General features: G+C 40.8%; 2 protein-coding genes across 5 annotated transcripts; both read right to left on the bottom strand.

The window, feature by feature from the left end:
• Positions 1-432: 432 nt before the first annotated feature.
• On the bottom strand, positions 433-16,055 carry atf2 (activating transcription factor 2). Of its 3 annotated transcripts, none has more exons than XM_028394032.1 (12): positions 15,993-16,055; positions 15,352-15,424; positions 14,373-14,466; positions 14,183-14,301; positions 13,975-14,100; positions 13,550-13,728; positions 12,520-12,634; positions 11,291-11,383; positions 8,688-8,918; positions 7,898-8,104; positions 4,991-5,096; positions 433-2,089 (listed from the first exon to the last, which is right to left on the bottom strand). In XM_028394032.1, the coding sequence occupies exons 2-12, from the start codon at positions 15,397-15,399 to the stop codon at positions 1,872-1,874; spliced, it is 1,536 nt and encodes a 511-aa protein (XP_028249833.1). In that variant the 5' UTR covers positions 15,400-15,424; positions 15,993-16,055; the 3' UTR covers positions 433-1,871. The 3 variants fall into 3 exon arrangements, with proteins under 3 accessions (XP_028249833.1, XP_028249834.1, XP_028249836.1); XM_028394033.1 differs by lacking the exon at positions 15,993-16,055 and adding an exon at positions 15,920-15,948; XM_028394035.1 differs by lacking the exons at positions 433-2,089; positions 4,991-5,096; positions 7,898-8,104; ... (1 more) ...; positions 11,291-11,383; positions 12,520-12,634 and having other exon boundaries at positions 13,546-13,728.
• A 1,078-nt stretch (positions 16,056-17,133) lies between these two features.
• On the bottom strand, positions 17,134-19,198 carry atp5mc3a (ATP synthase membrane subunit c locus 3a). 2 transcript variants are annotated; one of them, XM_028393261.1, is made up of 5 exons: positions 19,140-19,198; positions 18,842-18,939; positions 18,007-18,081; positions 17,520-17,710; positions 17,134-17,441 (listed from the first exon to the last, which is right to left on the bottom strand). In XM_028393261.1, the coding sequence occupies exons 2-5, from the start codon at positions 18,878-18,880 to the stop codon at positions 17,327-17,329; spliced, it is 420 nt and encodes a 139-aa protein (XP_028249062.1). In that variant the 5' UTR covers positions 18,881-18,939; positions 19,140-19,198; the 3' UTR covers positions 17,134-17,326. The 2 variants fall into 2 exon arrangements, with proteins under 2 accessions (XP_028249062.1, XP_028249063.1); XM_028393262.1 differs by having other exon boundaries at positions 19,052-19,141.
• Positions 19,199-27,682: the final 8,484 nt, after the last annotated feature.

Here is a 27,682-nt window from a genome sequence, read left to right as displayed (position 1 = left end):
GCTGCTGTGTACAATGTGCTCATGCGCACAGACTTCATCAAGTCATTATGTCTTCATTGACTTGTCCCAGATTAGTGGAACCACAGGGGCAGCTGACACCCCTATTATAACAAAATAAAACAAAGTGGAAAGTTGTGTCGAGAGAGAAATGGACACTTCCAGACATTCCACAAGGTGGCAGACTAGACCACAAAAAAAACCATTTGTTCTCCAGGCTGCAGCTTCAGTCTGATCTGTGATCACATCAGGAAAAACTGTCAGCTGAGAGTGTCACTAAACCTTTTATACAAAGAAAGGTGATGTAATTCAGAATTAAAGGAAGTAGAGACATTTTAAAGAGATAGTAAAAGGTTTATTACAACGACTTAGCAATTGGAATTTTATACATAACTTTCACGTTACAAGTTCACTTTCAACACAGTATCACACCCCATTTTTTTAGCCAAGGTAAGACAAAGAACCTAAGCTTTCAAGTTTTAACAACTCATTTAATGATATTTATCTGAGACATTATCAAATAACGGGTAAATTCTCGCAGAGAATTCTTATCTCATGCAGATAGCACATAACAATAAACCTTTAAAAATCATACTTTAAGAAAACAAAGTTAGCTTCTTGTAAAAACTACACAGTAGTAAGCCAGTACAGACTATAAGAGAAAAAGGCAAACTGACTTCATGGTGTGATTTGCTTCTTACAATGATTTCAATGATGAAATGCTGACGATTCTTACAGAGCTGTAGTAGTGTAAATCTAATATACATGACGTGATTCCAGTTCACATCTGAACGCTTTCATTTTACAGCTGACAGTCAGAAGGAGGCTGATAAAAGGTCAGTTTGTATCATGTGATCAAAAGGGCTCAGCTACCGGATCCAGACAGTCCTATAAAAACAAATTACCAAGAAAGATCACATACAAGGTACCGTCCATGTTATTTACAATGTTTTTTTTTTTTTTTTTAAAAAAACAGTTTCTAGAATTGTAATGATGTAAACAGCCTAAAGTGTTCTGCGTTAGACACTGAAGCCTTTAAGAGCCACTTAGAAAGCAAAGCAAGATTTCTCCTCTAAACTCTGAGAGAGCAACTGAAGCTAATTTGCCTTAAAAATGTACATTAGTCATTTCTACAAAAAACATTAATGGCACTGAATGAAGTCAACATCACCATGACTGAGTAATGAAAAAGATACTGCAATCCTACAATCACTGCTTCAGGAACAATCAGACTACAGATGGAATGTTAATGAAAGAACACGCACATTTCTAAGCAGCTCACCTCCATCAAGACTATTTTACAGGCAGAGGCGAGCTCAAACATTCAGACTGCACAAAGTGGCCACAGCTGACCTCACTCACAGAAAAAAATGGCAAATCTGATTTAGCCATTTGTGTGAAATGTGACATTATTCAAATCTACTCCTAAAAAAAAGCTGCCAGTTCTCAATGTGTGGAACTCCTAAACCCGTCATCTCTCAGATATATGTGCAAAGCAAATAAAAATGTGTCTTCATTTTTAAATATAGTGCTTACAAAAGTCATGAAAACAAACAAGCAAATTAATTACAACTGAGCCACAACACACTTTGGTAAGGTCTCCAACAAATCACTGATCGCCTTCAAATAAAAAGGATAAAACAGATTAATAATAAAAAACACAAATAAAACTGTAAGTTACACCTAAAGTGCATGTTCTTCAATTCCAGAGAAAACATTGTATTTTTTTAAAGCATTGCCTATGAAGTACAAAAAGGACCAAACATGAGATAAACAGAAGAATAAATTAAAAACAGTACAGTCCGAAGTGAAGCTGAGAGAATCTCTTTCCTCTGTGTGTGTCAGCAGCAGCGCTCCAGCACACTTCGGGACAATCAGCTCCCTGAACGCTGAGACTTGGTGGCGCCCCGCCGTGGCTGGCTCTCCTCTATGCTCTGATTCGATGTGGTGGCGGTGGACGGGGCGGAGACGGCCGGGGTCATGGAGGAGGAGCTGACCCCGTTGGAGGTGCTGACGGAGCTGTGCTGGATGGCCTCGTTCTGAGGGCTGCTGGGGACGGACATCTCCTCGCAGCTTTCGTCTTTGTCAGAGACTGAAAACACATCGGTTTGAACAGCTTTTTAGAACATGTCGGGATTTACTTGTATTCTTCTAGCAGAACGCTCACTATGGCTTTATCACAGCAGCCTAATCTGGATGTAAAAGAGCCATTTGCATGTAGTGTATGCAGAGCATTCCATTAATCCCCATAATGCTACTTCTACACCCCTTCCTTTAATTAAAGCTCCAATGTCAATTTAAACCCACATCATCAGGGTACATTACATTCTGGGGCATGTGGCAGTGTTTCCCATCTCTAACTGCATTCTCATTTGTTTTTTGTTACCTTGCCAACTACTGCAGCGACAGATGATTACAGCACCTGATTTTAATGATGCTCACACTGGAGAGTAAGGAAGACTTGGAGTCGAAATGCCACCAGCTGTTAGGCAGTTGCATTGAATTAATTGGATCCTGATGGAAAAAAAGACTCCACTCTCATGCTCTGTTTCATAAAGGAATAAGGAGCACAATGATAATTAATATTGCTAATGATATGAAGTCACTTGTTATGGCACTTTGTAATTAATGACTGGGGTTCGTATTAGAGAATGTGAAATACAGATTCCATAGAAGACACAAATGTCTTCACATTAGAGGCCTCATCTGCCTCCTTAACTGGACGTTGACCGTGTGATTTAGTGCAAGTGAATGTCAAAGAGCTATAAATTCCGGTGCTGTTACACTACGCAGAAGGTCAGTCTCCGAATAAATCCGCCCGGTGGTTTTGTTTCCTGTTCAAGTGAGCATTATTACTCCTAACAGCATTAAGTGGTGGCTGGCTGATACATCATAATACTCTAAAATTCTGCTTCCCTGGGCAGACAGAGCTTCTTTCCGCTCTCTTAGTTTCTGAAGTGGGGTCCGTGGTAAACAGATGGACAGCTCGCTGTGCCAACTGAAAGCATGTGCTGGCTTGTTTGTGGGGCAGTCTGGGTAATTTCCTCCCACCTGCCATGGCTTCGCCTGGGCAGGACGATGAAGGGTATTACAGGGTCTGGAGGGCAGTGTAGTCTTATGGGGTGTGTAACAGTGAGAAAACAGGAGTTCTCTGCATGACTGAGAGTCGTGGATCGGTCACAATTAACCAATGTGATTCACAGAAAAACAACCAGGAGCACTCCAGCCCCCAGGAGCAGTTTTACAAGAAGGTATAAATGAAGACTGTGGTGTCATTTAAAATGAACAGAATTAAGAAATTACACAAAAAGTTAGAAAACTACTCTGGAACCATTTCCAGCAGATGTTATCAAGAGTAAAACACAATACCTTTGGATCTACAATGAGTCAGGGCAAGGTTGATATGGCCATATTGGTTGTTTATGAAAGTGCCTCATTGGTTCTTTACTGTACAGTCAGACATAGAATTAGAGCAGAACAAACGTGACCTAAGACATCTAACAACCACCTAATGTAATCAGTTCATCTTTGAGTTCTTTTCATCTTCCAGGAAGGCGACAGACGTACAAGCTGAGAACATTACAGCTCCATCTACAGAAGCATAAACACCTCTGTCCAGCTCAAAAGGTCAAATCACAGCTCAGGCATGTTAAATTAACAGGTGGCCATATAAAACAAATCCTAAGGCCACACTGGCCAATCAGAAAAAGTAATTAAAAAGCTATTTCCAGTAGGCTACAGAGTGTGTAGAAATAAAAGCAGCAGCCAAAAAGTCAGTTTTACTTGTCCACACGTTAACAATGTAGACTGTGATCCTGGTGTGAAGTCACTAAATTATTTCATCCACTCTCACATTGGATGCATTTCCTTCTAAGCTAGCTGAAACCACAGCTGTCCTCATGAACCAAACGGATGAACTAGAGGTGTTTGGATGAGGTATATTTTTCCAAACATGGTAAAACGTGCTCCAAATGTCATCCTTCACAAAAGGTCTATAAAGAGAGGACAGACGCATCCTCAGCAAACCCACAAAGAAGATGACCCAATTCATCTGCAGATCCTGCTAGAGGCAATCTGCACCGCACCAAATGAGACCTGGCTCTGACAGCCTGGAAACCATCAGTCCCATAATGCCCATGACGTGTGTCTGTGGGATGGTTAGCAATAAGAGATGCATAATGAACAGCGTAGCTTGGTGGACACCCCACAATGAGAATGTTCTGCAGTCTTGTCAAGCTTGCTGCCTTAATGGACTCATTTCAGCAGCAATCATTGTCAATACAAGTCAGCGGAGGCGTTTGGAGCACAGAGGAGAAGTGGCTTGGAGCACACTGGGTTTGGTAGCACATCAGCTCATCTGTGAAAGAAGGTGAGTTATGACCAGAAAATCCCAATGACAGAGCCACATTCTGAGGAAACGAAGAAAAATTGGTGACATCATTCTAAATGAGACCATGTGATGACACTGTACAGTAAGGGCAGACAAGAGGAAATTTAAATGAAGAGGCTGCAAATGGCTGTCTTCAAACATACTCAAAATAATGATCACAAGCTAAAGAAAACACTCAAAACTTAACATTTTAATTGTCACATTTGGGTGCTGCTCTAAGAGAGATCATGCTTCATAATCCAGCTGTTGTCACAGAAACATTTGGTCTCTGAACATCCACCCTAAAGCACACAGCAGACATTTAACTTCATCTAACCAATGTTTATTCAGGAGTCGAATGAGGGGAAAAGATTGCTGCATGTGGATAGCACCTGTGGCCTCTGGATCAGGACAGTGCTGCCAATGAGAATCTGTCTCCAACACCCACACATAATACATGCATACCTGAACTTTTGCAAAGTTTTTCAACAAACAAATGGAAAAAATGCACCTCATATGTCAATAGCTGTTAAGTAAGACATGTGCTTCTCATGGTTAGCAGGAGCTCATTTTAGACACGTTTGAGTGGAAGCCTCGGGCTGAGAATAATGGAGCATTACTCACTGTAATAGCCAGATTTCTTCTGCATGGCGGTTACAGGGCAATCTTTATGAGCCAGAAGAAGCTGCTTCAGCTGAGCCACTTCGTTTCTCAGCAGGGTGACTTCATTCTTAAGGAGAGAAGAGACACACAGAGCCACTCAATAAAAACCTTCACTCTGGAGCAAACAGCACGTCACATGAAAAGATAGACAGAGGACAGGCGCACACAGTTCAAATATTCCACATGATTCCCCCACACACAGGAGATAGAAGGCCAGAATTCAGCCATCAGTGTAAAAGTTGTCTGATGTCTGATTCCGACACACACACACTGCTTGTAGGCCAATACATTAAAAGTCTCAGGAACACATTTCATCCAGGTACAAACTTTTTAGATCTCTTTTGATTGATGATCTTGCTTCTTAAACTACAACTGGGACATTTTACACTTTTTACACTTAAACCAATACCAAAGTGAAAACAAAGGCTGGCAGTGTCTTGGAATAGACCACGGAGACTTCAGCCAACATTCAACTGGCACATTCTGTGTTAAAGAATTATTTACCAGCAGGTGGCAGTAGTATATGTTAGTAATATAAACAGTAATCAGTTGCTTTTACATTCCAGATGGCCACGAACAAGCAAACATATGCATCTTAGAATGTTCAGATGAAGATTGTTTGTTTGTTTCGTCACTTCTTGTTTTGTGTGGTGGTGGTTAGCTAAGCTAAGGAGCCAATCAAAGGGACGTCTCACACCAACACTCCTCAATCAGCCAAAAAAGCTAACCAAAGGGGTCTGACCACAGGCCGCATATAAAATGGAGTGCAACTGGATCTGACTGATGCCAACAGTGCAGGACACAGTACAAAAACTAAGATATGAGTGCTGGCTAAATAAACATGCAAGTTTTCTCTGTTGGACAATCTCTGCCAAAACCTAAACTAATTCTGAGAAACACATGAACGCTCTTTACCAATATATCAACTCTACCTTGAACACATAAGAGGCAGTTACAGCTAAAAGCAGGATCTGAAGCACAAGCAGAAGACCCAGAAACATACAGAAACAACAGCAGACACAACTTCAGCTTGAGTGTAACTTTGTTTCCTCTCTACTTGAAATGCTCTCTGAAGGTAATTATTAATGGGATCACAAGGTTAAATACTGAAGACTTCCTTTATACAGTAAGTTTGTATGACCACTACATTACTGCAGATAAACTCATATTTTCTCCCAGGAGAAACAGCCAGCACAGGGATAGGTAACACCATAATGAATGAACTGAGAATAAAGTATGATGCACTTCTTCCTTTATGTTTTTCCTGCACAATAATTATGGGCCTTCACTGGCTACCGACCAGCACATTTGTCAGAGGTGAGCTGTTCAGATTGTCAGCGCAACTTCGTAGATGCTGCAGAGATTTACACTCTTGTGTCGTTACAGCTCCCAAGGGAGGTGAGGATTTCTGCATGTCGTAAAAGAGAGCCACATTACGCTGAAGGTGACTTTAACTGGATTTAGAGCGGCCAGGGGCCCACGGAACACCCAATGGCAGATTTAAGCTCCTTCTCTTCTCCTTTAAAGGACTATGGGCGGCTTAATCTATTAGTCTAAAAGCAGCCAATTTATTTGATTCCATCTGTTTAGTCTTGCTGGCGCTGGCAGGGCTGAGCTATTGTAAGACAGATTTAAACACAGCTGGAAGGAGCGTATGCATCACATGTAACTGTGTTCACTGCACTTCCACTGAGACTGCTCGCATGTTTAGCCTATATAAACACTTGCACTCTTAAATCTCCTTTTAATTAATTAAAGAGGACCTCGGACACTTGGCCAAAATGTGACATTAAACACCAGACAGCACCACTGCCACTGATGTTCCAGCTGTAGTGATGTCAAATCATACCAAGTTCTTTTTCTGGACATCTGAAAATTAACACTTGTTTCTAACTTTGTGAATTAATCGAAATTGAGCAAATGGGCCTTGGGTGATGTTGGACGCTCTGTGAGCTGCCTGGTCTGACACCTCATTAAAAAGCCAGTTAAGGATGATGTTAAAATAATTGTGCATCATTAGAGGCAGTTTCGCTGATCAGCTGGGCCATGTCAGCATGGGGGTTTTTACAAAAACTGCACTGCTGATTAATGCCTTCATATAAAGCGCCCTTTTATTCTCTACCACATGTTGTTCTCTTCATTGTAGTTAACAGTGCAGTTCCTGCTATTTATAACCTCATTCACTCACCTATCCTTTCCCCTTCATCTTGCTTTATTTAAATAAAATCTTAGGTAGTGCACATGACAAGCAGTGATGACTTGTTTTTGAACCACATATTAACAACATGAACCCTTTTATTTTCAACGTGCAGCCCCTCCCCCCATCTGCGCATATTACTCCGCTTTCATAGAAAAATAAGACAGTGAGCAAATAAACACCACATCTCATTTAATTGTCTGGAACACCGATGTGCCGCACCCCCGGCTCACACTTATCAACAGAGACAGCAGATACATGAACTGTTTCGAACTTGTCAGCATCAGATCCTAATTGCTTCCAGCGAAATGAAGGTTCAAAAAGACACCTTTCCCTCTGAGATTTTTGAGGCCATTCAGTAAACTGCTGAGACAGAAGCGAAGACACGCTTGTGTGCGGCTGACATCTGGAGGAAACATCTTTATTGACAGGGACATATCGATGTAAAGGGCTCACACACTGCTGCTGTCACACGGCAGCTCTTCTTAATCGGCTTTAATGACTTCATCACCACAGAAGGGAAAAGTCTGTGTACACACGCTTACACCAACAGCACACAATGACAAACACACACACAAACTGACACACTGACGGCATGTGAGCACAAAAACAAAGACAGATAAAGGAGTGGTTGTTACATGCAGGAGATGAGAAAAAGATGTAAAGAGCACCTGTAGTTGTCCATTCATGGAGTTGAGGTCCTCAGCCTTCTTCTCCAGAGACTGGACCCACACCTTCCTCTTCTGCCGACAGCGAGAAGCGGCTGCCCGGTTTCGCTCCAGGAACTTGCGCCGCTTCTCATCGGGGTCTTCATTCGTGGTTCTACGCCGCCGGCCCCCTGTGCTTGGAGGGTTTTGTGCAGGGGGCACAGGAGAAGCCTATGAATATTAATAATACAGTAACAGTTTAGGCTAGAGAGTGGCCCAGTGTTACAGCCTTTTAAAGGGATGAGGTGGAGAAAAGAAACACAAAACCCTGATAAACGTGAACTGGTTGTGGAGGATGAACAATTGAAACTTCTGGGAGACACACAAAGTAATGTTCACTAGCCATTCCTAACTATAGCTGTTCATTTTGCCTCATTATTGTCAGCTTTCAGTTGTAGTTAGTTTAGGTTGTGTCTTTGTTTATGTTCCAGGAAAAGATCACGATTCGACCATCTTACAGTATAATTTGCAAACAACATAGTTGGCTACAGACACCTGGGTGCTTGTCTCTGCCAAGTGATACACTTAGGTGTTAATAGCCATGTTCCACCCCAGGTGCAAATAACATTGTCGGCTATACACACCTGGGTGTGAATAACAACTGCCAAACTGTTGAAGCTCACTGTCCAGCCCCACTGTATGTAATACCTGTCAGAATGTCAGGCCCGATTCTCAGACAAAAGAAGTCTTTTCTATCAGACACAGACTGGTGAGAAGATAATTGCCCCTCTTTATGGTAAACATGAATACTTACAGGTGTCTCTGTGGTGGAGGTGGCTGGCTGTTGGAGGGAATGGGGGGAAGGTTCCTCGGTTGTGGGCAGTTGAGGAGCCGGAGCCGGAGTTAGGACGGCGGTTGGGGCTGGAGTTGGGGTCGGGGCAGGAGAAGTGGGAGCAGCAGTGTGGGTTACAGCGCTGCTCTGAACTTCACCACCATCTCCATTGGTTACCTGAGGAAGCTGCTGGCTTAATGTGGCTTTTAGTTTCTGGGGACAAAATTTGACACAAAACAACACGTTAGGTTTAAAAGCTATATATGTGAAGTATATAATTTTACAAATTTAACAGAAAAAACAGGTTGAACAGTCATTCCCATCTTGACCAGAATGGTTACCAACAAGGCCTCAAAACAAATATTAAAAAAAAAGTCCTACTAGTCTCCCTGACCCTGCCATAGAGAGGCAGCCCACTAACACGATGGTGCAATCCCCATGCTTTGCCATATGGGTGCTCAGGTTAAAGGAGCTAAACGAGTGGGCAAAAACTGATGGATGAATGCTTCCCTGGGTATTTTACTTGGATCCTAAAAGCACCAAGAAGCAGCAGGTTTTTCCACTTTTGATAGTGTCTTTTAAAAACTGATAATGTGTCATCAACACTAGCCCTAGAGTTTAGAACCACAGAAAAGAACCAGCAAAGACTGCTGACAATATTAATGAGGACGCTGACTAGATAATGTGACATATCCTGCTGCTACTCTGTTTTACTCCAAAATTAAGACTATAAAATAGGACGGTAAAATAAATGAAATAAAGTCTATAAAGCATCGACTCAAATCCTCAAAGAAAAAAAAATGTAATTAATTTTAATTAATCATTAAAAATTCTCCACGACTGTCAATGTAAGCATTAACACAGTGCTCATTTATTTTGCATGTGTTGTGATCTGGTAAGGTTACTAAACATGATGCCGAGGCACAACGTATCAACCAGACTATCAAATAAAAAGGGCTCCTTGAACACTTCCACTAACCATGCAACACAACCTATTCACAGAAATTCATCCATTCCTCTGCAGACTGCTGCCTGCCATTCACAGGTCAATTCCCCTAACATCCAACACTGAGCAAACAAGGTGAAAGTGAATGAGCCTTTCGAAGCAATAACAAAGTGAGAGGGAATACATTTACATGAGAAAACAGAGGACCGCATTATTCCAACAACTACCTTTGCCAGACCAATCTATCTACCAAATTAGTTTATCGTGTAATACCCTTCCAGAAGCTCTTCTGGCAGAAACAAGATATTATTCTCTTGGAATGGCCCATAGAAAGAGGGAAAAGCCAGTCAGATTCATATTTCATCTCTGCCATGGAAACCTCATCAGTGTAATAACCCTCCATCTCATGGGTGTTATTCAACCATCTGCTACTATATTACTTATCTTTATTTTGCAACTAATTAACAGCATAATCTTCTAAATTCAGCAAGTTAATTATCATTATTGTGGTCTTTGCAGCATCATCAGTCCTTGTAAAGTGCCGTCTCCGCGCCCCCCGAGAGTCGGGTAGGGGGGGTGGTAAGCGTGCAGGTTGAGCTGGGGGTCTGTTTTCTTGACGCAGGCTCATTAGGTGTTTGCTGATGAGCTGTGTGCGGTGGGAGGCACCGCGAGTAAGAGGGGGATGCAGGTCAGGCAGGATTCTGCTGAACAAAAGGTTCCATGCAGGGTGAGGCCGACTTAATGTGCCTCGCTGAGCGTGTGCCAGGATGCCCCCAGCTGGCTTTTACTGGTCGCTCCCCAACCCCCCCACGCCTCTGGTTGGACCTGATGACGACGTGCTGAGCACAGCGCTGTCTCCACGTTAGTCATCTCCATACCCCATGATCCCTAACATCTCCCTGCCCCTCCTGTTCTTCTTCTTCTTCTTCTTCCTCACAGCATCAGGATCAATCCTTCTCTACAAAGCACACACACACACACCTCCTTCTCTGCAGTTTATCTGTTAATTTCCACAGGCGGAGCATGCTGTGAACACTTACAGGTTCTGTGATCCGTGCTTCATCACATTGCCACTGATCTCCCACACAACACTTAATATCCCTGCCCTTCACCTATCACTTTAAATACAGAACAACACTGCTGTGACCGTCTTCTCCCAACAGAGATTTTTTTTTCTGCGTTTCTTTAGATTTGCCTATAAAATGTCACAGAACAGAAGAAGAAAAACATAAAATTCTACAGTGGTTTTACTGTAATTATGCTAATGCTAATGTTTTATTACATTGTTAAATTTTAGATTTGTTTACATCTAACTTTGTTTTTAATCTTCCTTAATCTGTAAACCTTTTCTTTTTACTACACTCTGCAAACACAGTTCATGTTAATATTAACAAATTAACAGAACAATAATTTAAAATCTGAATAACTGTGGATTAATCTTCTGTCGACACATTGCAGTTGATAGAATAAAGATGGAATATTGATTTAGTCTCTAATGAGACTGCAAACCCAGTCTTATTGCTCCCGTACTGTCAGACTCGGTCATTACTTTGGTTTTTATCTCATCTCTCAGATGGGAAATAACAGATTCAACATAGAAATGATATTTGATGTAAATGAAAGAAGAGATAATAAATACCAGCTTTGCCTCTGATTGGGCGGGCTGAGGCTGTGGCGAGGGAGGTCCTGGGATTCCGGGGACGTTAGGCACTACGGTGACAGGTCTGACAAGCTGACAGCAGAGACACAGACACAGATCAGCACAGAGAAAATTAGTCTTCAGCAGTAAAAAGGCAAGCAGCACTCCCCCACAACACCAACACACACACACACATACACACACAGCCATGGCAGGCTCTCAGAGTTTCCTCATATCTCAGCCTCATTAGGTTGGATGGCCTGTTATTTTGTGGAGGCAGCGCCACATGGAGATGCAGTGTGCACGCTAATGAACCTCTGCCTGCCTGTGTGAGAGCATATGGACAGGGAGACTGAGGAGAGGATGGAGAGACATGAGTCAGAAGGCCAGACTCAGGCCTCCTCTCACAGCCGCTGACAATGAGACAGGGGAAGGGGGGGAGGAGGAGATGATGGAGTGAAAGGGAGGCCCACTGGTGGCTCCTGTTCTCCGTCTACTTTTTGCCCTCCTTTACTTGTCAAAAGCTTTCCCCGATCCCCACAGACCAGGAAGATAGAGGTTTTTTTTCCCTGCTGTGAAGCTATCAGGAGATAATCATCTGCTGCTCAGTGTTCCACGCAAACAATCAGGACTACAGCGAACAATAAGACAGGCGTCCACATGGGGGAGTTCATAAAATTCCAACAAGACTTTCATTTTGTATATGAGACACTGACATGGGTTGCAGCTTGTACCATCATCTATTGGCTCTGCCAGGAATCGAGAGAGTGGGTTTTAATTGTACAAGGACAAATAGGAGTAAAGTATCCTGGACAGAAGCCTGCTGCGCCTCAGCCAAAATGCTGTGACACACAGTTGTACTCTAAAGTCCATTATTTCACTCAATCTCTCCTGCTTTAAAGTGACTGCCAAGTCTGAGGTGACAGCATTGTAAATATTCTCTCTGACCAAGGAAGGAAATATGGGATACCAATAAATCGCTACAGCTTATGTGTAATGTTGATATTACCTCATATAAAGGAATTTAATTCACATTTACATGACTGCTCATCCAGTTCAAAATGTGTGTAATGAATCAGTGTATTTCTTCAAAAATATGTGTTAAGAACAACATTTCACATGCAAACTTCTGCCCACAGAGTAAGGATGAATTCACTGCTTAACTTCTTCCTTGAAGTCCGACATACTGAAAGCCAGTGTTTACAGAACATTTCCAGCAGAACACTCACAGGGATTGTAGTTGGAATATGTACACTTGAGCTTGTAATAGATGCAGGAATAGCAACTGGCATGGTCTGGCCATTAGGCAGCTGTAAGAGCACAGGGAAGGTACCAGACACCGGGCTGAAAGAGGAGAGAAATCACAATAAGGCACATAACAAACAGCTGAGCAATCAGCACATCAAACAGAATGTGTTGAAAATTAAAGGACAGTGGTGACTGCTGATTTATTAATATATGTCATATTCAGGCATTAACTAATGAAAAGAAAAGTGTAACCAGGATACAGCCCAACTAAAAAAACATGAAAATGTACCTGTTGTATAGAAGAGTCAAAAATAGAAGACCTGAGAAGTGACATCAGTGTTGCCCATATATTCATATCTGGACTGTGAGGAAAGCATCTGAGGTTTTCACTGGATCATCCATGTCAGGGTTCACACAAAACTCTTTGCAGACCCCTGTTCCAGCCCAACACCATGGTAACTATTAAAATGATCACAACACAACTAAGGTAATGTAACGTTTAAGGCCAGTCAGGTCTGTATAACATACTCTCTTTTATGTAGTAGAATCTAAAATAGATTTTTGATTATATCAACGTCTAATTTTGTCAGTACGTTTACTCCTAAGTGTGACAACAGTAGACACAAAATATTAAAACACTGAATTTGTCTGCAGGCATTAACCAAACAACCCAACAGCTTACAGCAAGCATTTGAGCAAAAATAAAGAGCAGATGTAAGAACTCTGACAAGGATGATTCTTCTTCTTTTTGGTCACCATTCTTCATTATTTTACTGATGTATATTTATATTTGAGCAACACTGAGTTTGTTCTTTAAAGATGGAACTTACAGCCAAAAATAAAGTTTCTGCAGAGTGCATGTAAATCAAAAACAAACAAGCACATGCCTCATGAAGAACGAGCTCACCAAAACAAAACTGCACAAAAATGATTTTGAAAATAAGAAACGATGACTTCATACAACTAGGATTGTTTTTTTTTTTAAAAAAGTGAACACATTCAGTTACTTACACTATAGGTCTATTAGTGGATGGAACTTGGGTAATAACAGAGCTAGATGTTGGCGATGGGAGAGCCTGCTGTATTACAACATTAGCCTCTGAGGTTGCTAGAAGTACATTGGGAACTTGGAGAGATGCAGGATGGACTATAGTGGATGTTGGCAGTGGGGCTGGCTGCAAAGATAAGTCCTGGAAACATCACACAAGACCTTAGCTGCAGGAAGTTTTTCACCAACATCAGATTATTTCCTACTATACAAGTTGATGCTGCTGCTTTCCTCAACGTTGGGAATAGGAGTGATTCTTTTGTGCGGTACAGTTGAGAAATTATTACTCACAAACAGTCCAAACATTTTTAGAGATACATTCATACCACTGCTAGTTGTTAGTAACAGAAGAACATGAGCCTCATAATCACCTTATTTAAACTCTTACCTTTTCATCATTTGTGGTAGACTCGGGATGAGGCAGAGGACTATCTCGATGTGCCTCTAGAGCCGCCGGCTCCTCGATTTTGTTGCGTATAATTGGTGTTGCAAGAGGTGACAAATCCAGTGGTAACTGCAAACAAGATACACGCATAAGCAAAGGGCTGCACACGGACACATTTCTGATGCTCTGCTTTCTAACAATGAGAAACAACCTTTTTAATGTCATCTTCAGTTGCTTTTTTGAAGTCATGGTCAAACGGACTTGCGAGTTCATTGAAGAGCCCGACTTCCTCGCAGTTCTTCAGGAAGCGTGTAGGTGTAGGTGTTTGGTCTGCAGCAAAGGAAAACCTTCAGTACAACCTGACCAATGTGAAGCACAGTTCACACCTAAATAGCACTCACCAGCTATAACACTTTCGTTCCTTGCTGGGCCAAACTTCAGGGTCATCTCATGTTTGTGTTTGTGGACAGCCAAGTGGTCTTCATTTGTAAATCTCTATATAAAAGGTAGAGAAAAAATACAACATTTCCTATTCATGTTTATCATCTTTTGCTCTTATTAACATATAGATTACTTCCACTGCTTAATGCACATTTGTAGTTCAGCTCTTTGAGGCTTTGTCGTTATGCAGAAACTTTGATGAGGTCCATAACTTCTTTGGTAATACTGCTTTAGGTAATTGAAAACTGAGTCTACAGTGACCTCCTTAATGTCATCCTGTCATCTGTCATCCAGGATTAATTTGTCCTGCCCTATTCAACTGCAGTGCCATGCCAAAACTACTGCCTCTTCCCCAAGAAGGAGAAGAAGAAGAGGTCCAAGACACAGGCAGCTGATCACTTGTCACTCCTAGCTTGTTGACAAGTCTAATACATAAAACTGGTGAAAGAGTGATTTCCTCAAAATCATAGAGAGGGGATCAGTTTTACATCATTACTACAATTATATAGCCTACAGTGAGTTAGACACATACTATCATTTTAATGGTAACACTGAATTTCCAGCATTCACACATAAATAAACACACTCTACGTTTAAAATCACAACACTAGGAAGTTCCTGTTTGTATAACAATGTTATGCAGATTAAATAAAACCTCTTGCAATTTTTTCTTAGATGTATGCTTTATAACCATTAACATTAAGACATATTTTTGTTTGTTGACAAGTTAAAACACTTAACACTATATCAATTACACAACCATTGTGCTAGAAATAAAATATTAAACTATGTGTAGAAAATACAAAAAAGTGTCCACCGAGCCTGATGTCATCTTACGGAAAACAGAGTTCACACTGCAGCTGATTCAGTAAATAACTTTAACAGTGTTATAATATGTTGGGGCAAAGTAACACTTTTGACACACAGATAGTGACTCACCTGTCCACAGCCAGGCGCAGTGCATTGAAACGGTTTATCATCACTCATATTAAGGAATTCCTGTTAACTCGCCCTGGAATCAAACACGAAGGTGCATTGAAGTGAGTATGAAGGATTAGCTGATTATAAATAACATCTGGCTGCAGCCAAGAACACGTTACATCAAGGACAATACGCGAGTATCGGTTGTTTGGTATAGTAATATAAAGTCCTGCTGAACATGGACAAAGCCTATCGATGAAGGGCGGCTGCTGTGGTTGTTTACACCTCAGTGTCATCATAAAAGACGGCTCTCTCTCTATTCTGGTCCAAACATTTGTGCTACTGAGGCATGTTTTTTATAGCTAGCAGTTTGTGTGCCGTACATAGAACTGAAAACACATCACACAACATCTATATCGTTTTTACAGAGACAGCGATCTTCATCAGTTCCAGTCGCTTCCACGGAAAAGCCTGAGCCGTGCGTTAACATACTACCGTCGCCATGTTAGGACCTAAATATCACTGTAAACAGAGGACATGTCAGCGTTTGTTTCGAGGCCGTTTCGTTGTAGCGAAGCACAACTACCTCACAGTCCCACAAATTATGCATTTTAACACATCTTTGTATCCGTTCGCTGTCACTTTATGTGGACACTTACCCCACAGCCACAACCCTTGATTTCCAAAATCCCACGGTTGTATCAAGGTATCGCGAGAGCTGCAAGGGCTCTTCCGTAAACGTCACACTCGGCCATATACATATACGCTCTTTGGCCAGAGACGGTTTTAGAGCAGAAATGGCTACTACTGAGGACTGTCTTCCCCACAGCATGTTCTGGAGGCTTCAAGTTTCCACATCACCTTTCATAAAGCTGCACCGCGCAGCTCCTAATTGTCCTCATGTGTTTTCATTTGTTTGCACTGTGGCAGCTGTCAGCTTATATTATTACTTATAGTAATAGTAAAATGCAGTGTAATACATTTTTAGCTTTTTACCATCTATTCCCCAAATTATACCAGTAAAATACAAAATCAGCAGTACAAGGAGTACTCAGGTCCATTAGGAGGACAATAGAGCAAATGAAACTCTTCCATTAATAAATGATATAAAAAGCACATAGGTATTAGAAGGAAAATGTCCCTGTCAGAGCAGCATGCTACTGGTTTATATGCGAGGAAAAAACATATAGAGAAAATTCCTTTTTTCCTAATCTTTCTGGAGAAAAGGCTGTAAATCTCTGGTTTAATCAAATTTAATTTTAAAGTAGCTAAAGCTATTAAATAATGTAGTGGAGAACAAATATGAAAAAGCATAAATTGTAAATACTGTAGTTCCTCAAAACTGTGCTTCAGTAAATAAAACATTTTATATTTCACTTCCTTCAGTGGACATTTCTGCTTGACAAATGCCTTAATCAAAGACATACAAGATTGACAACTGCTTTGGCTTAAGTTCAGTCAATCAATGTCTCCAAATATATACAGCACGGTCCAATGATTCAATTTGTCACTGTCATGATTAAAACAAGTCAGAACTCATCATTAAGCTCAATTAAATCATCTAGATTTATTCAGTGGCATTTACAAAAGCAAGCTCTCACTTGCTGCCTAATTACAGTACTATTTAACTGCAGCTGAACTCACTGACGTGGACCCCAAAAAGCTTCATGTTATGCTCTGAAAAAACAAGGCTGATTCATGGCAAGTCCAAGCAGCTGCTTCACAGAAAAGATGACATTCATGAAGGCCAACTGCGGTTGTGTTAGCTTGACATTCCAGACATAAAAGTTACTGCCATTGTTAAATAGTCAAAAACATGTATTTTAATCACGTAATCTCTTACATTTGTACAATACATGTTTTCCTTATTTGACAGTGTCTGAAAGACTTGAAAATGTACATTTCCATGACACCAACACGGAACAATTTTGGTAGCCACAATAAAATATGTAGTCACATCTGTAATGAAAGTGTTGTATGACAGCAGAGTTTTTTACATAGCAAACAGGATAAGGAAAGCGACCATCAAACAGAACAGACCCATAGCTTCAGACAGGGCAAATCCCAGGATGGCATATGAGAAAAGCTGCTGCTTCAGAGATGGGTTCCTGCAAAAGAGAAGAAATTATCAGGACAATGCACAACCATTCGTTTGAAAGATGTACTGTGACAAGACTGAAACAAACCTAGCATAGCCGATGATGAGGCTACCGAACACCGTTCCAATTCCAGCACCAGATCCAGCTACTCCAACTGTGGCAGCTCCGGCACCAATGAACTTGGCGGCGGTGTCAATGTCCCTGCTGATAGCGCTGGTCTGAAAGCCTCTGAGTGTGACCTGGCTGAGGGGACTCTGTGGCATCACAGCAACGGTGCTCTGTGGCACAAAAATTTAATAATAACACTTTTTAAAAAGTCAAGATACAATCAGCTGACATACCATTTTTAAAAAATTATGCCAAGAAATAAGGTTTTTGATTTAAAATTTATCAGAAACTTGGGTTGCATTTATAAACTCAAGTCTGTTAAGTTGTTTAACATGTATTTATAATATTAGAATGTTGATATTTTCTCAAATATGTAAAGAAAATTACAAAACCTTTCAGCACAACTGAGTTTTAAATAATAAACCGACAGTCCTCAAAGCAATCCTGCATTTTTTTGGTTTCTTACCTCTGTATTGACATCAGGCCTGGACAGCACAGAGGCAGAGAGGGGTCTGTAAAGAGCCCGGGATCCAGCACGGACCTGTGCAAATACATGGGGAGGACAGGTTTAGTTACACAACAGGACACAAAACATAAAGTTAGTAGCTATTCCCAGGCTGCAGGCACAGAGCAGGTGGGAGGTGTGTGACAGTGACAAGTGTCAGTCAGTACAGAGCACACACACTGTGTGACCTGTGGCATTTTAGATGACAGCAAGAACTGACTGTGCTGTCAAAGACAATGACAGTTAAGTTTCTTAAAGATAAGGTATTGACATGTTACAATACACTTTAATAGTAACATTACTAGCATATCTTCCTATGGTAGTTGAATCTGGTTAGCCTATTAGAGGTCCCAAAATTAGTAATATGCCCTTTTTAAATAACTACGTGTATAAGGAAGCTAGCAACATCCAAAGGGGGAATGCACTCCCCCTGCTATGAGTATTCTGTTGAACTTTGTGACAAATTCTGCTAGCAGAAGGTTTAGGTGACCTTAGCTAAAGGCCCTCACTGGGAATGTCCGCGACAAGCTAAGGCAATAGCACAGCAGCATTACTTGGCGCTCACTTGCATGCAACGTCTTTGTGAACGCAGAAGCTCCTCTAGAAGCATATAACACATCCTTCTTTCACTGCTTTTGCTTTAGTATTAGCAAGTAAACCAAGTGGCCTAGTCCGCAGATACCCTTGCCAGTGAGCTGCAGTCAAGTTCAACCAGAGGCCCACCGGATTTCATTCTGACATTATCAGGGAACGACTCAAAATCCACAGCTTGAAAACACACTGAGGGAAAACTCACCAGAGCCGGCGTGGACACGAACTTTGCACAGGCGTACATCTTTCTTCTTTAGGTAGTTTTAACCGGTTCGGTCTAATCTGGCTGAAGCCCGGGTCTCTCTGTGGAAGAAAGACCGGAGTGAAGTAAGGTCAAACGGGTGTAAAAATGCTCCACAGAGAAAATAAAGCCATTCACATGCACATCCACATCCACTCTGTATGCTGTCCTCACTTGTGCACTGCGATGTTAAGCTAAAACAGAGGATGAAATGAGATTTGAAGGGATACACTGCTCATTCAAACTGCCATTACACACTTACCGACTGCAGAGGTCGAACCACAGTGGAAGAGTACGCATGCGCGTTGTGACGTAGATAGAGACCCGGATGATGACAAGGGAAGGTCATTTAAATGAAACTTTATTTAACATTCTCCGGGAAACAAAGACCATTCACAACATTAAGTGTTCTGTATGATCATTGTTTATTAGTTTATTATTTGTGAATACATTTAAAACGAACATTTATTTAAAAAAGATTTTAAGATATATATATCATCTGTAGTTTGGCTCATGTGGATAAGATAGGCCTTAAGATTGCCTTAAAATGTCTTACTGTTCATAAAGTCCATAAAAGAGCAAACCAATCACTGATCCTAATGAAAAGCACTGCATAGCATAGCTGTGCTGGAAATAAAGTGTTTATTTTGTAGTTATTTATTGCATATATATTTGAATATGATTAACTAAGTCTGATTAGGTCATTTTGGTTTTTGGCGATGTATACACTTAATGTATGACTCAGTAAGTGCAAGCCATTGACTCAATTAACTATAATACAGCTAATAATAACAGTGTTGTGCAACATCCCCTCCAGTCCACACCAGATATACCATCTGAAGGTAGAGGGAGAATTTAACTCGTATTTCAGCATTACTTTTTCTCTCATAACAAAGCATGCCTGCTGCTGTCCACCACTATCACCTGTTGTGGTGTGAATTTAACACTCTATCCAGAGGGAATGATGGCTCGGGGCCCTATTTGTGTGTCTCACAGGCTGACGGTGGAGCTGTAGGCTACAAGCACCAGGCGGATTTGTAATCGTGATGAATGACTCCACAGCAGCTGGTCTGTGATGGAAAGGTAATGAGCATAGGGAGGCTGCCTTTGCTTCATGCTGGCTTAAAAGGGAAGAAAGTCCCAGTGGCTTCTCAGATATGATCTTTTCAGTTTCACAACGAACATGAAGCCACACATTCCTGACCTCATAAGCAGTGACTCAGTCAGTAGATCATGTATGAAGCAGAAATACTGAAGACGACAGTGACAGATTTTATGCATTGAGAAACACCACAGCTGGGCCCTATTTTTGTCTATGCTATTCTACTCTGTTTCAATTTATTCTATTCAGTTTTCTTTGTTTTTACTATTCTATTCTATTCTATTCTGTTCTGTTCTGTTCTGTTCTATTTTGACCTTGTTCGGATAGTGTATCCTAACAGTACAACAGATTTAGACTGATGATCTGGTAAAACTGTGTCTAATGTAATTAAACACATCACAGACCTGTAATCACGCCACTATATGGCCTGTACTGCCTGAGACATTAACAGCTTGTAAAACAAGAACAAGGTCATTCTCATAATGTCCCAGCAGAGGGAGCAATAGGGTCTGATGTGTTCATACCCTTTTGTTGCTGGGGTCATGGTAATGACACAAAAGAGATGAGAAACATGCGCTTTCCACAACAGCAAATGTATAGTATATCAATTAATCTTCTTTTCTTCATACAATTATTGCACAGATAAAATATATCACTCATTTTTTTACAAAACGTGCTTTGTTACAACCTTTCAGTCATTCTGTTGATTGTGCATAAATAAGAATTTAGAATAAAAAATAAACATGTGACATCATTATTTTCTTACTTCTACAGCTGAATTTCTGTTACACTCTAGGCCTTTGTTTAATGCAGGAACTTTTAGGTCAGAGCTAACCGAATGATAAAACATGAAGATTTACAATATATTAATTGCAAGACAGCACATATCAAAGTAGCCATTAACTACCTGAGGTCAATGTCATACTGTCTAATTAACCGGGCAGCGGCTGTGTGGTCCTACAAGGCTGCTGAAGGTGGAGAGAGCAGCCGATTTCCCACACACACAGCCCCCACCACCACCTTTTACTTCCTCCCATTCAGAGGCACGCACGCACTTGCTGTCTGAGTTCTTGCATAGAACGCTCTGAGACATTCCATTTGCATGCCCGCCCCATCAAGCTGGATGCACTCAGACTGGTAATAAAAGGCATTGACCCCCTTAACCTTTATGAATTACAATTTGTGCCTGCAGCACGTCCTGTCAGAGGCCTCAGAAAAGCAGGCACCTCAGCCGGGGTGTGTGCGTGTTGTTTTGCAGTTGTTAAGAAGAGGGGAAAAGGTTTTTACAGCTCCTCGTCGGAGCTCCTGACAAGCAGGGAGGAGGCGGTCTGACAGCAGAAGCAGGGTAGGGAGGGACTGCGGTGCTGCTGATGGCTCCATGCTAATCTCTATCCCTAGATGCTGCACGCAACAACACAGGCTTTGTGAGGAGCAGGAAAACACAGCTCATGCATCTTCATGCATCTCATCCTTACTACCACTGCAGTTATAAACCTGAATCAATCTGTTTGTGGGGACAAACCAGAACATAAGACCAGAACAACTTGTTGATTGGTTTGGGAATTGTTAACAGACTGCCATAAATTATTTTTTACCACCAATTCATTATTCCTGCATCAAGCTTTATTGTACAAGAACACTTGCTATGGTTATAGTGACAGTTTAGGGTTCTCTGTAATATAATATTATCATGGCAAAAAGGACTAAGATTGTTAATTTCACTGCAATATTTATCAAAAAACCTGTAACTCCGACTCCCTCTCTCTTTTTTAATGCTAGCAAACGCACAACTACAACTTAATCTCTGCTGTGGTGAATCACAGGTACATTTAGCTACTGTTAACCAACACTTCCTGCTGACTGTGTAGGCAGTTCTTTGTACAATAATATGTAGTGAGTTAATCGGTGCAATGAAGACACACTTTCAGACACTACTCACATCATCATTGCCAGTCTACAATTTTTCTTTGAGCACAATGCATGACGGTACACAGTGCTTGTGTAGGGACATCAGCTTTACTTTGCTTTCTTGGTGCATTGTGGGATTCATTGGGTTGACTGCTGTATGGGGGTGTATTGATTCTCACTAAACATGTGGACAGGGAGACAAAATGAAAATAGTGGACAACAGAGTGAGTGATTTTGGTCATAATCCATGTCTTCTTTTCTTAGTTTTATAGTGCGTTGTAACAAGAAATAATGATGATAAGATCCACTACTATCCTAACAAAACACTCACACACACACAGCAGTCACATTGAACACAATCTACAGTATCTGTCCAGGCTCATATGGGTGCACAAGGATCTTAATAAATGTGTTTGTGTAGAACATTGTGACCTGATGTCACAATGACTCGGTCCTTTTGAATAGAAAATGGTATCAACTGATCATTAACCCAGTTTGACATGAGTGTAACATGTTGCCATGATCAGCATATAAATTCCATTTTCCACAACATGTTGCTCACATAAACCTAATCAGTTCATCACTGAGTGATATTTGTGGTAAACTTGAAGATACCTCATGGAAATGTTTCTGCGTTATCGCGTTCATGAGAAAAACTGGAAACAGAACAATGCCTGCCATGGCTGCTGCCAGTGGTAGTTCAGATACATGGAGTTCTGACAGGAGTTAAATACCACAGATGACAATAGACTCTGTGGGGTTTGGTGCTGAGTGTTAACATGTGCTCTCTTGTTTAAATAATGTATTTAATCGTACATTAGGCTTGGGTTTTCCATTTCCTGTGCAGTGTAAAGGCTACACAATAGGATAATAAAGGTTAGTCCTGCCAGCAGTAGAATCTAATTGTTTTTTTCGCTGTCTGTTTCTTTTCTTGCTGATGAATAATGAGTATTAATTTAGAATAAAATGTTATTTATTGTCAATTGTATCAGATCAGCTGACAACATTTGGTTTAGAGGCAACACGTAGCAGGAATAGTAGTCTCAGAATAAATAACAGGACTTTCTGAATAGCCAGCGAAGCTTAAAATGTGACTGTGCCTTTTCTCCTGGGTGGCACAGTCGATAATTACTGCTGTGATGATAATACACCATGATAACCCTCGCAATTTTATCCCTGGAGCAAACTGCAGAACAGGTGTAAAATCAGGTGCATGCTGAATCCAGGTCACAGCTCTGCAAAGGCTGCTGAATTGTTTTTAAGAAAGATAAGATTCTTTAACCCGTGTGCGGATCATGAGGAGACCCTGAGAACCCTCTGCACTGAGAGTGTAGAAGCCTTCAAGCAGCTGCTCCAATAATCCACAGTGAGAGTACACAGGCAGCTTCCTGATACCGCTGCAAATCATCCCACAGAAATGCAGCAAACATTCTTTATCTCTGAAAGATTTAAAGGACATTAGCATTCACAAAATTGATTTTTCAGCGAATCCATAATAACACTGATGTTTGTGCTGCTGCTGAGCAGAGCAGTTGGAGGTGGTGTAAGAAATGCTGAAGCCTGCAGTATCATTAGTCTTTATCCAGACTTTTTTAGCTAAGTCTGTAACACCTCTGTATCCACTGGCTGCACTGTGCTTACAAGTATTCAACTCAACAGAGTGATTTTATCAAATAGTTCTTAGCAGAAGCACTGTAATGTCAATGTCTGCTTTTTAAATAAAGTTTAGAACTGACAGTGTGTTCTCACAGCCACAAGCTTGAACTGAGCCTCTTTGCTTTCTCTGTTTAGCATCAGGAAATTCAGTCAGTGACTGTGTGAACAGGAGCGTGGCTGACAGGGGCAGCCGTGCGATGATTGGTTTACGGATCTCTGCTTTCTGTAGTGACTTCAAGGTCACTAAGATTTACAATCAAATAGCTTATGACACTTTAGCTTAAAAAAAAGAAAACAAAACAAAAAAAAGCCACCCAGGGCTGACGACAGGAAAAAGGAAGAAGAAGCCAGCCACCTCAGAGGATTCTGCTTGACCTCATGCTGTGGACTGGGATGTGCTGCTGTCTGTTTTTATTTCTACACCCAACATAGACGTTGGTTTTAGCAGACAGAAGGTTGTTAAGGATGGCATATGGAGAGCGGATTTGATAGACAGACACTACATGGTGCACACAGTTTAGTAGATTAAAAGAAAGCTGCATTTCAAGCTCCAGTCAAACAGCAGTTTCAGTCTACTACACAAAAGAGCAATTAAATATGATTTAAAGGCCAATCTGTAATAGCAGTGTGCTGCCCCCTATTGAAATGTTATTGCCCTACTACTTACTCTTATAGACGGTGATTTAGTGCAGTGTTCTGTCTAGTTTAGTTTATTTCAGTCATCACTCTGAAATTTAATGGCAGAGTTTTGATTTAAAGAGCTGCTAAACTTCTGAATATGGAGACACAATATCTATTGCAAACAATATATATATATATATATAACAGTGGACACAGTATCTAACCACACAACAAGCTAAAATCACTATAGAAGCAAACATTAAAAGCATGTTTAGTTTTATTAATCACAGCACTCCACGTGAGACTTGCTACACATAAGCTAATATTTCAGTCATGTTTACTTAGTACTCATATGGAACACTGTTGATTTTTATGGGACACATATGGCTGCATTTTATTGTGCTCAATTAAATCGCTTTAAACTAGGATTAAGTTTTTTGAGCAGCAATCTATTATACAACGTCTCCTTACTTAGTGGCATTCACTGCCCGGCTGCTGCTGCTGCTGCTGCTGTGAATGCCTCCTGCTTGCTCTGCTCACACAGACTGGGGTGTCAAATATGAGGCTGTCACAACAATATTTAGTGAAAGAGCCCTTCCTGCTTTTAATGGCTTGACCTACATCCCAGTTCAGAGAGCTAATAAAGGCAGTCTGGTGTAGGTCCTGGTGCTGCACAATGTCACTCACAGATGCCCAACTCAGCAAGATCCGGAATGCTCAATTAGTCGCTTTTATAGGCGCCATTAATATGCATTAACTCTCTTTCCAGTGTACAAGCACAGACAAAGAGTTGCTGCTGTAAACATATCAGCAAGGTAAAAGATAAAAGAATAAACATGGAGCATAAAAGGATGCGTCACAATACAGTGATGGAATTTAGCTAATTACATGTGCTATGTTTATACAGAAATTTAAGCAACATGCATTTATTTTTATGTTGCATTTCAGGTCCTATATTTACTGCTTCTGCAGTCAAACATTGATAGCATATATTATCTGGCCTATTAAAACAGGGTACACACACACATACATGCACACTGTTATAAGGAGCTTTACATTTCCATAGATTTGCTGCTGTTGCCTCAGCTCTGCTCTTGAACCTAGACAACAGATAGCTCATCGCAGAAACCTACACAATCTGGTACCACTCCTCCCACACAATAAACCGATCTGGCACGCAGCAAGCTGAATCAATCATGGCACTTTATTATCCTGTCACTAGTCTGCTTCCTGCAAGTGTGTTTACCCCGTCCATGGCCCTGCGATTGTGGCTGTTCAGTGTACATTAAGACAGACATAATTGAGATTGTGGGCGGCCGAAAGTACAGGGCTCAACCTGTTGTCGTTAATCTGTCATATTGTCAAGAGTCACAGCGGTGCTGACCTATAGGAGGCTGCATCTTGGAGGCACTGCTGATGGCGCTTTGTTCTTCATGGCAGAGGGCCTCACCTATTTTAAGTTTATTGGTTTGCCACCAACCAAGAACCCAAAGAAAGTATGATCTATTATCCAACCTCTGGCTTCAGTGTTTCTCTGCGTGTTTGGTGCTTTATGTTCAGCCGTGGCACCCTTAAAACTCATTACCTCTGCAGTATATAACAGTATTCATGATTTGAGCTATTAAAGATTTTTGAAGGTGTGGGAAAAATAAGTTAGAAAAACTCACTAGAGTAGCAGTCATGCCCCGTATTATGAAAGCTTAATACTGCTCTTTGTAATATACGAAATTATACAGGCAATCAATTTGCATTAATTGGTACCCCTTCAGATAGCAGCGGTCTCTCTTTAAATCAGATTACTGATGGGTGTGCTGAAAACTTGCCTTCATTCTGTATAAATTAAAGCTCTGGAAAAGCATTTACAAAATAACAAGATATAAATGAATGCAATCGCACCATTGGAAAAGGTACTTTTTACAATCACACACCATATTAGAAATAATAGCTAAATCTTGCCTCTACGGCCTGTTATTAATTACCTGGCAAATAGGACCTGTCTGTTTTCAAAGTGAGTTATTGTGGTGGCGAGAGATCACCAAAGAAAATTAAACAGCAATCAAAGGAGATTTCTATCATCATAATTCTGATTGTCAGGATCACCTTTGCTGAGATGGCTCACTGCAACATAACAAATCCTTGTTTTTATTAAGTGGCTCAATTTGCTGCCGTTCATATTTCATATTTATGTTGCATTACAACAGTGCCATACATGTATCCTGCGTTCTGCTTATTTCTGGTATGCATCATGATTTATTAGACATGGAAAAAGGAGAATGCTGCAGTGAAACAGGATCTAATTGATAGTTAGAGACGATGCAGCATCCTGCATGCAATATGTTTACACCAGACTTACATGGAAACAGCTGCCACATCACGCACCCCGTGCATCACATGATAACAACATGGCGATAAAAAAAAACACAGCTTTTATCGCATCATGCGTTCTTTTTAACTGGCCTTGATTTCGCACTGCAAAAATTCAAAAAGCAATTGGTTAAAACCTCAAAGAGGATGTTAAGTATCTGGCTCTGTGTCTTCACAATGTGGCTTCTTTTATAGCAAGAAGGAAGGGGGGGTTATATCAGCCTGGAGACCCATAAGTTATGAAATGTCAGGATCCTATGCATTCTAATTGAGTGTGGAACAGTTAATGGCTGTGGAAATTCAGCCGCTTGACGTCTTATTCCCCTGTGAGCCGTTTCACAGCCGAGCCCATGAGCCTCAATTAAATGACAAAATGGGCCCATTCTTGAAAATAACAACAATAAAAACACAAGCCTATAAGGCAATAATATCAGGTCTCACCTTGAATCAACAATGGTCACAGCTTGCAAATGGCTAAATGGAGACACTGTGATAAGAGCCCAGACAGGGGGTCTATATAAGATATTTCTTTGTAGAGACTTTACAGTTGTGGAGATCTTTATTGATCAGCTAATCTGATGAATATTTTCCCAATCAATTCAAGAACTGTTTGTTCCATAAGATTTTAGAAAATGGTTAAAAAATATCAATTACACTTTCCTCATCTTCAAACGTGACTGATCAAAAGTCCAAAAACATTTAGTTAAACATCACACAAGAAATAAATGCTGCAAATATCAGCATGGAAATATGTGAATTATTGCTTAAACCATTATCAGAATGATTAGATTCATTTTAAATAAGGTGAAAAACATGTTTCACTTTCATGTTGCAACACTACAACACACTGCACACAGCTCATCCTGTCCCCTGTACCCACAGGAATGTTTCTCAGACTCAGGCCTACTTTTTACACCAAACTAGATCACGTCCCAAAATAAAGTTAAAGTTACCTATGTGTTACTGAGTAAAACTTTTAAAATCCAAAATCAATACAGCCTAAACCTTTTCTCATTTTCAGCAGATGTCTGCAATCTATAAATACACATGGAGCATGTCCTATTAAATCCTGTGATATGGTGAGGGGCTAAATATTGACCCAGTCCTGATTGGAGAAGATTTTTTTCATACCCTTGCTTATTGTTTTTATAACT

Source organism: Parambassis ranga, chromosome 21, assembly GCF_900634625.1.
Source record: "Parambassis ranga chromosome 21, fParRan2.1, whole genome shotgun sequence".
NCBI lineage: Eukaryota > Metazoa > Chordata > Actinopteri > Ambassidae > Parambassis > Parambassis ranga.
The sequence above is the reverse complement of the archived record's forward strand: the minus strand, read 5'-3'. Positions and strand labels throughout refer to the sequence as shown.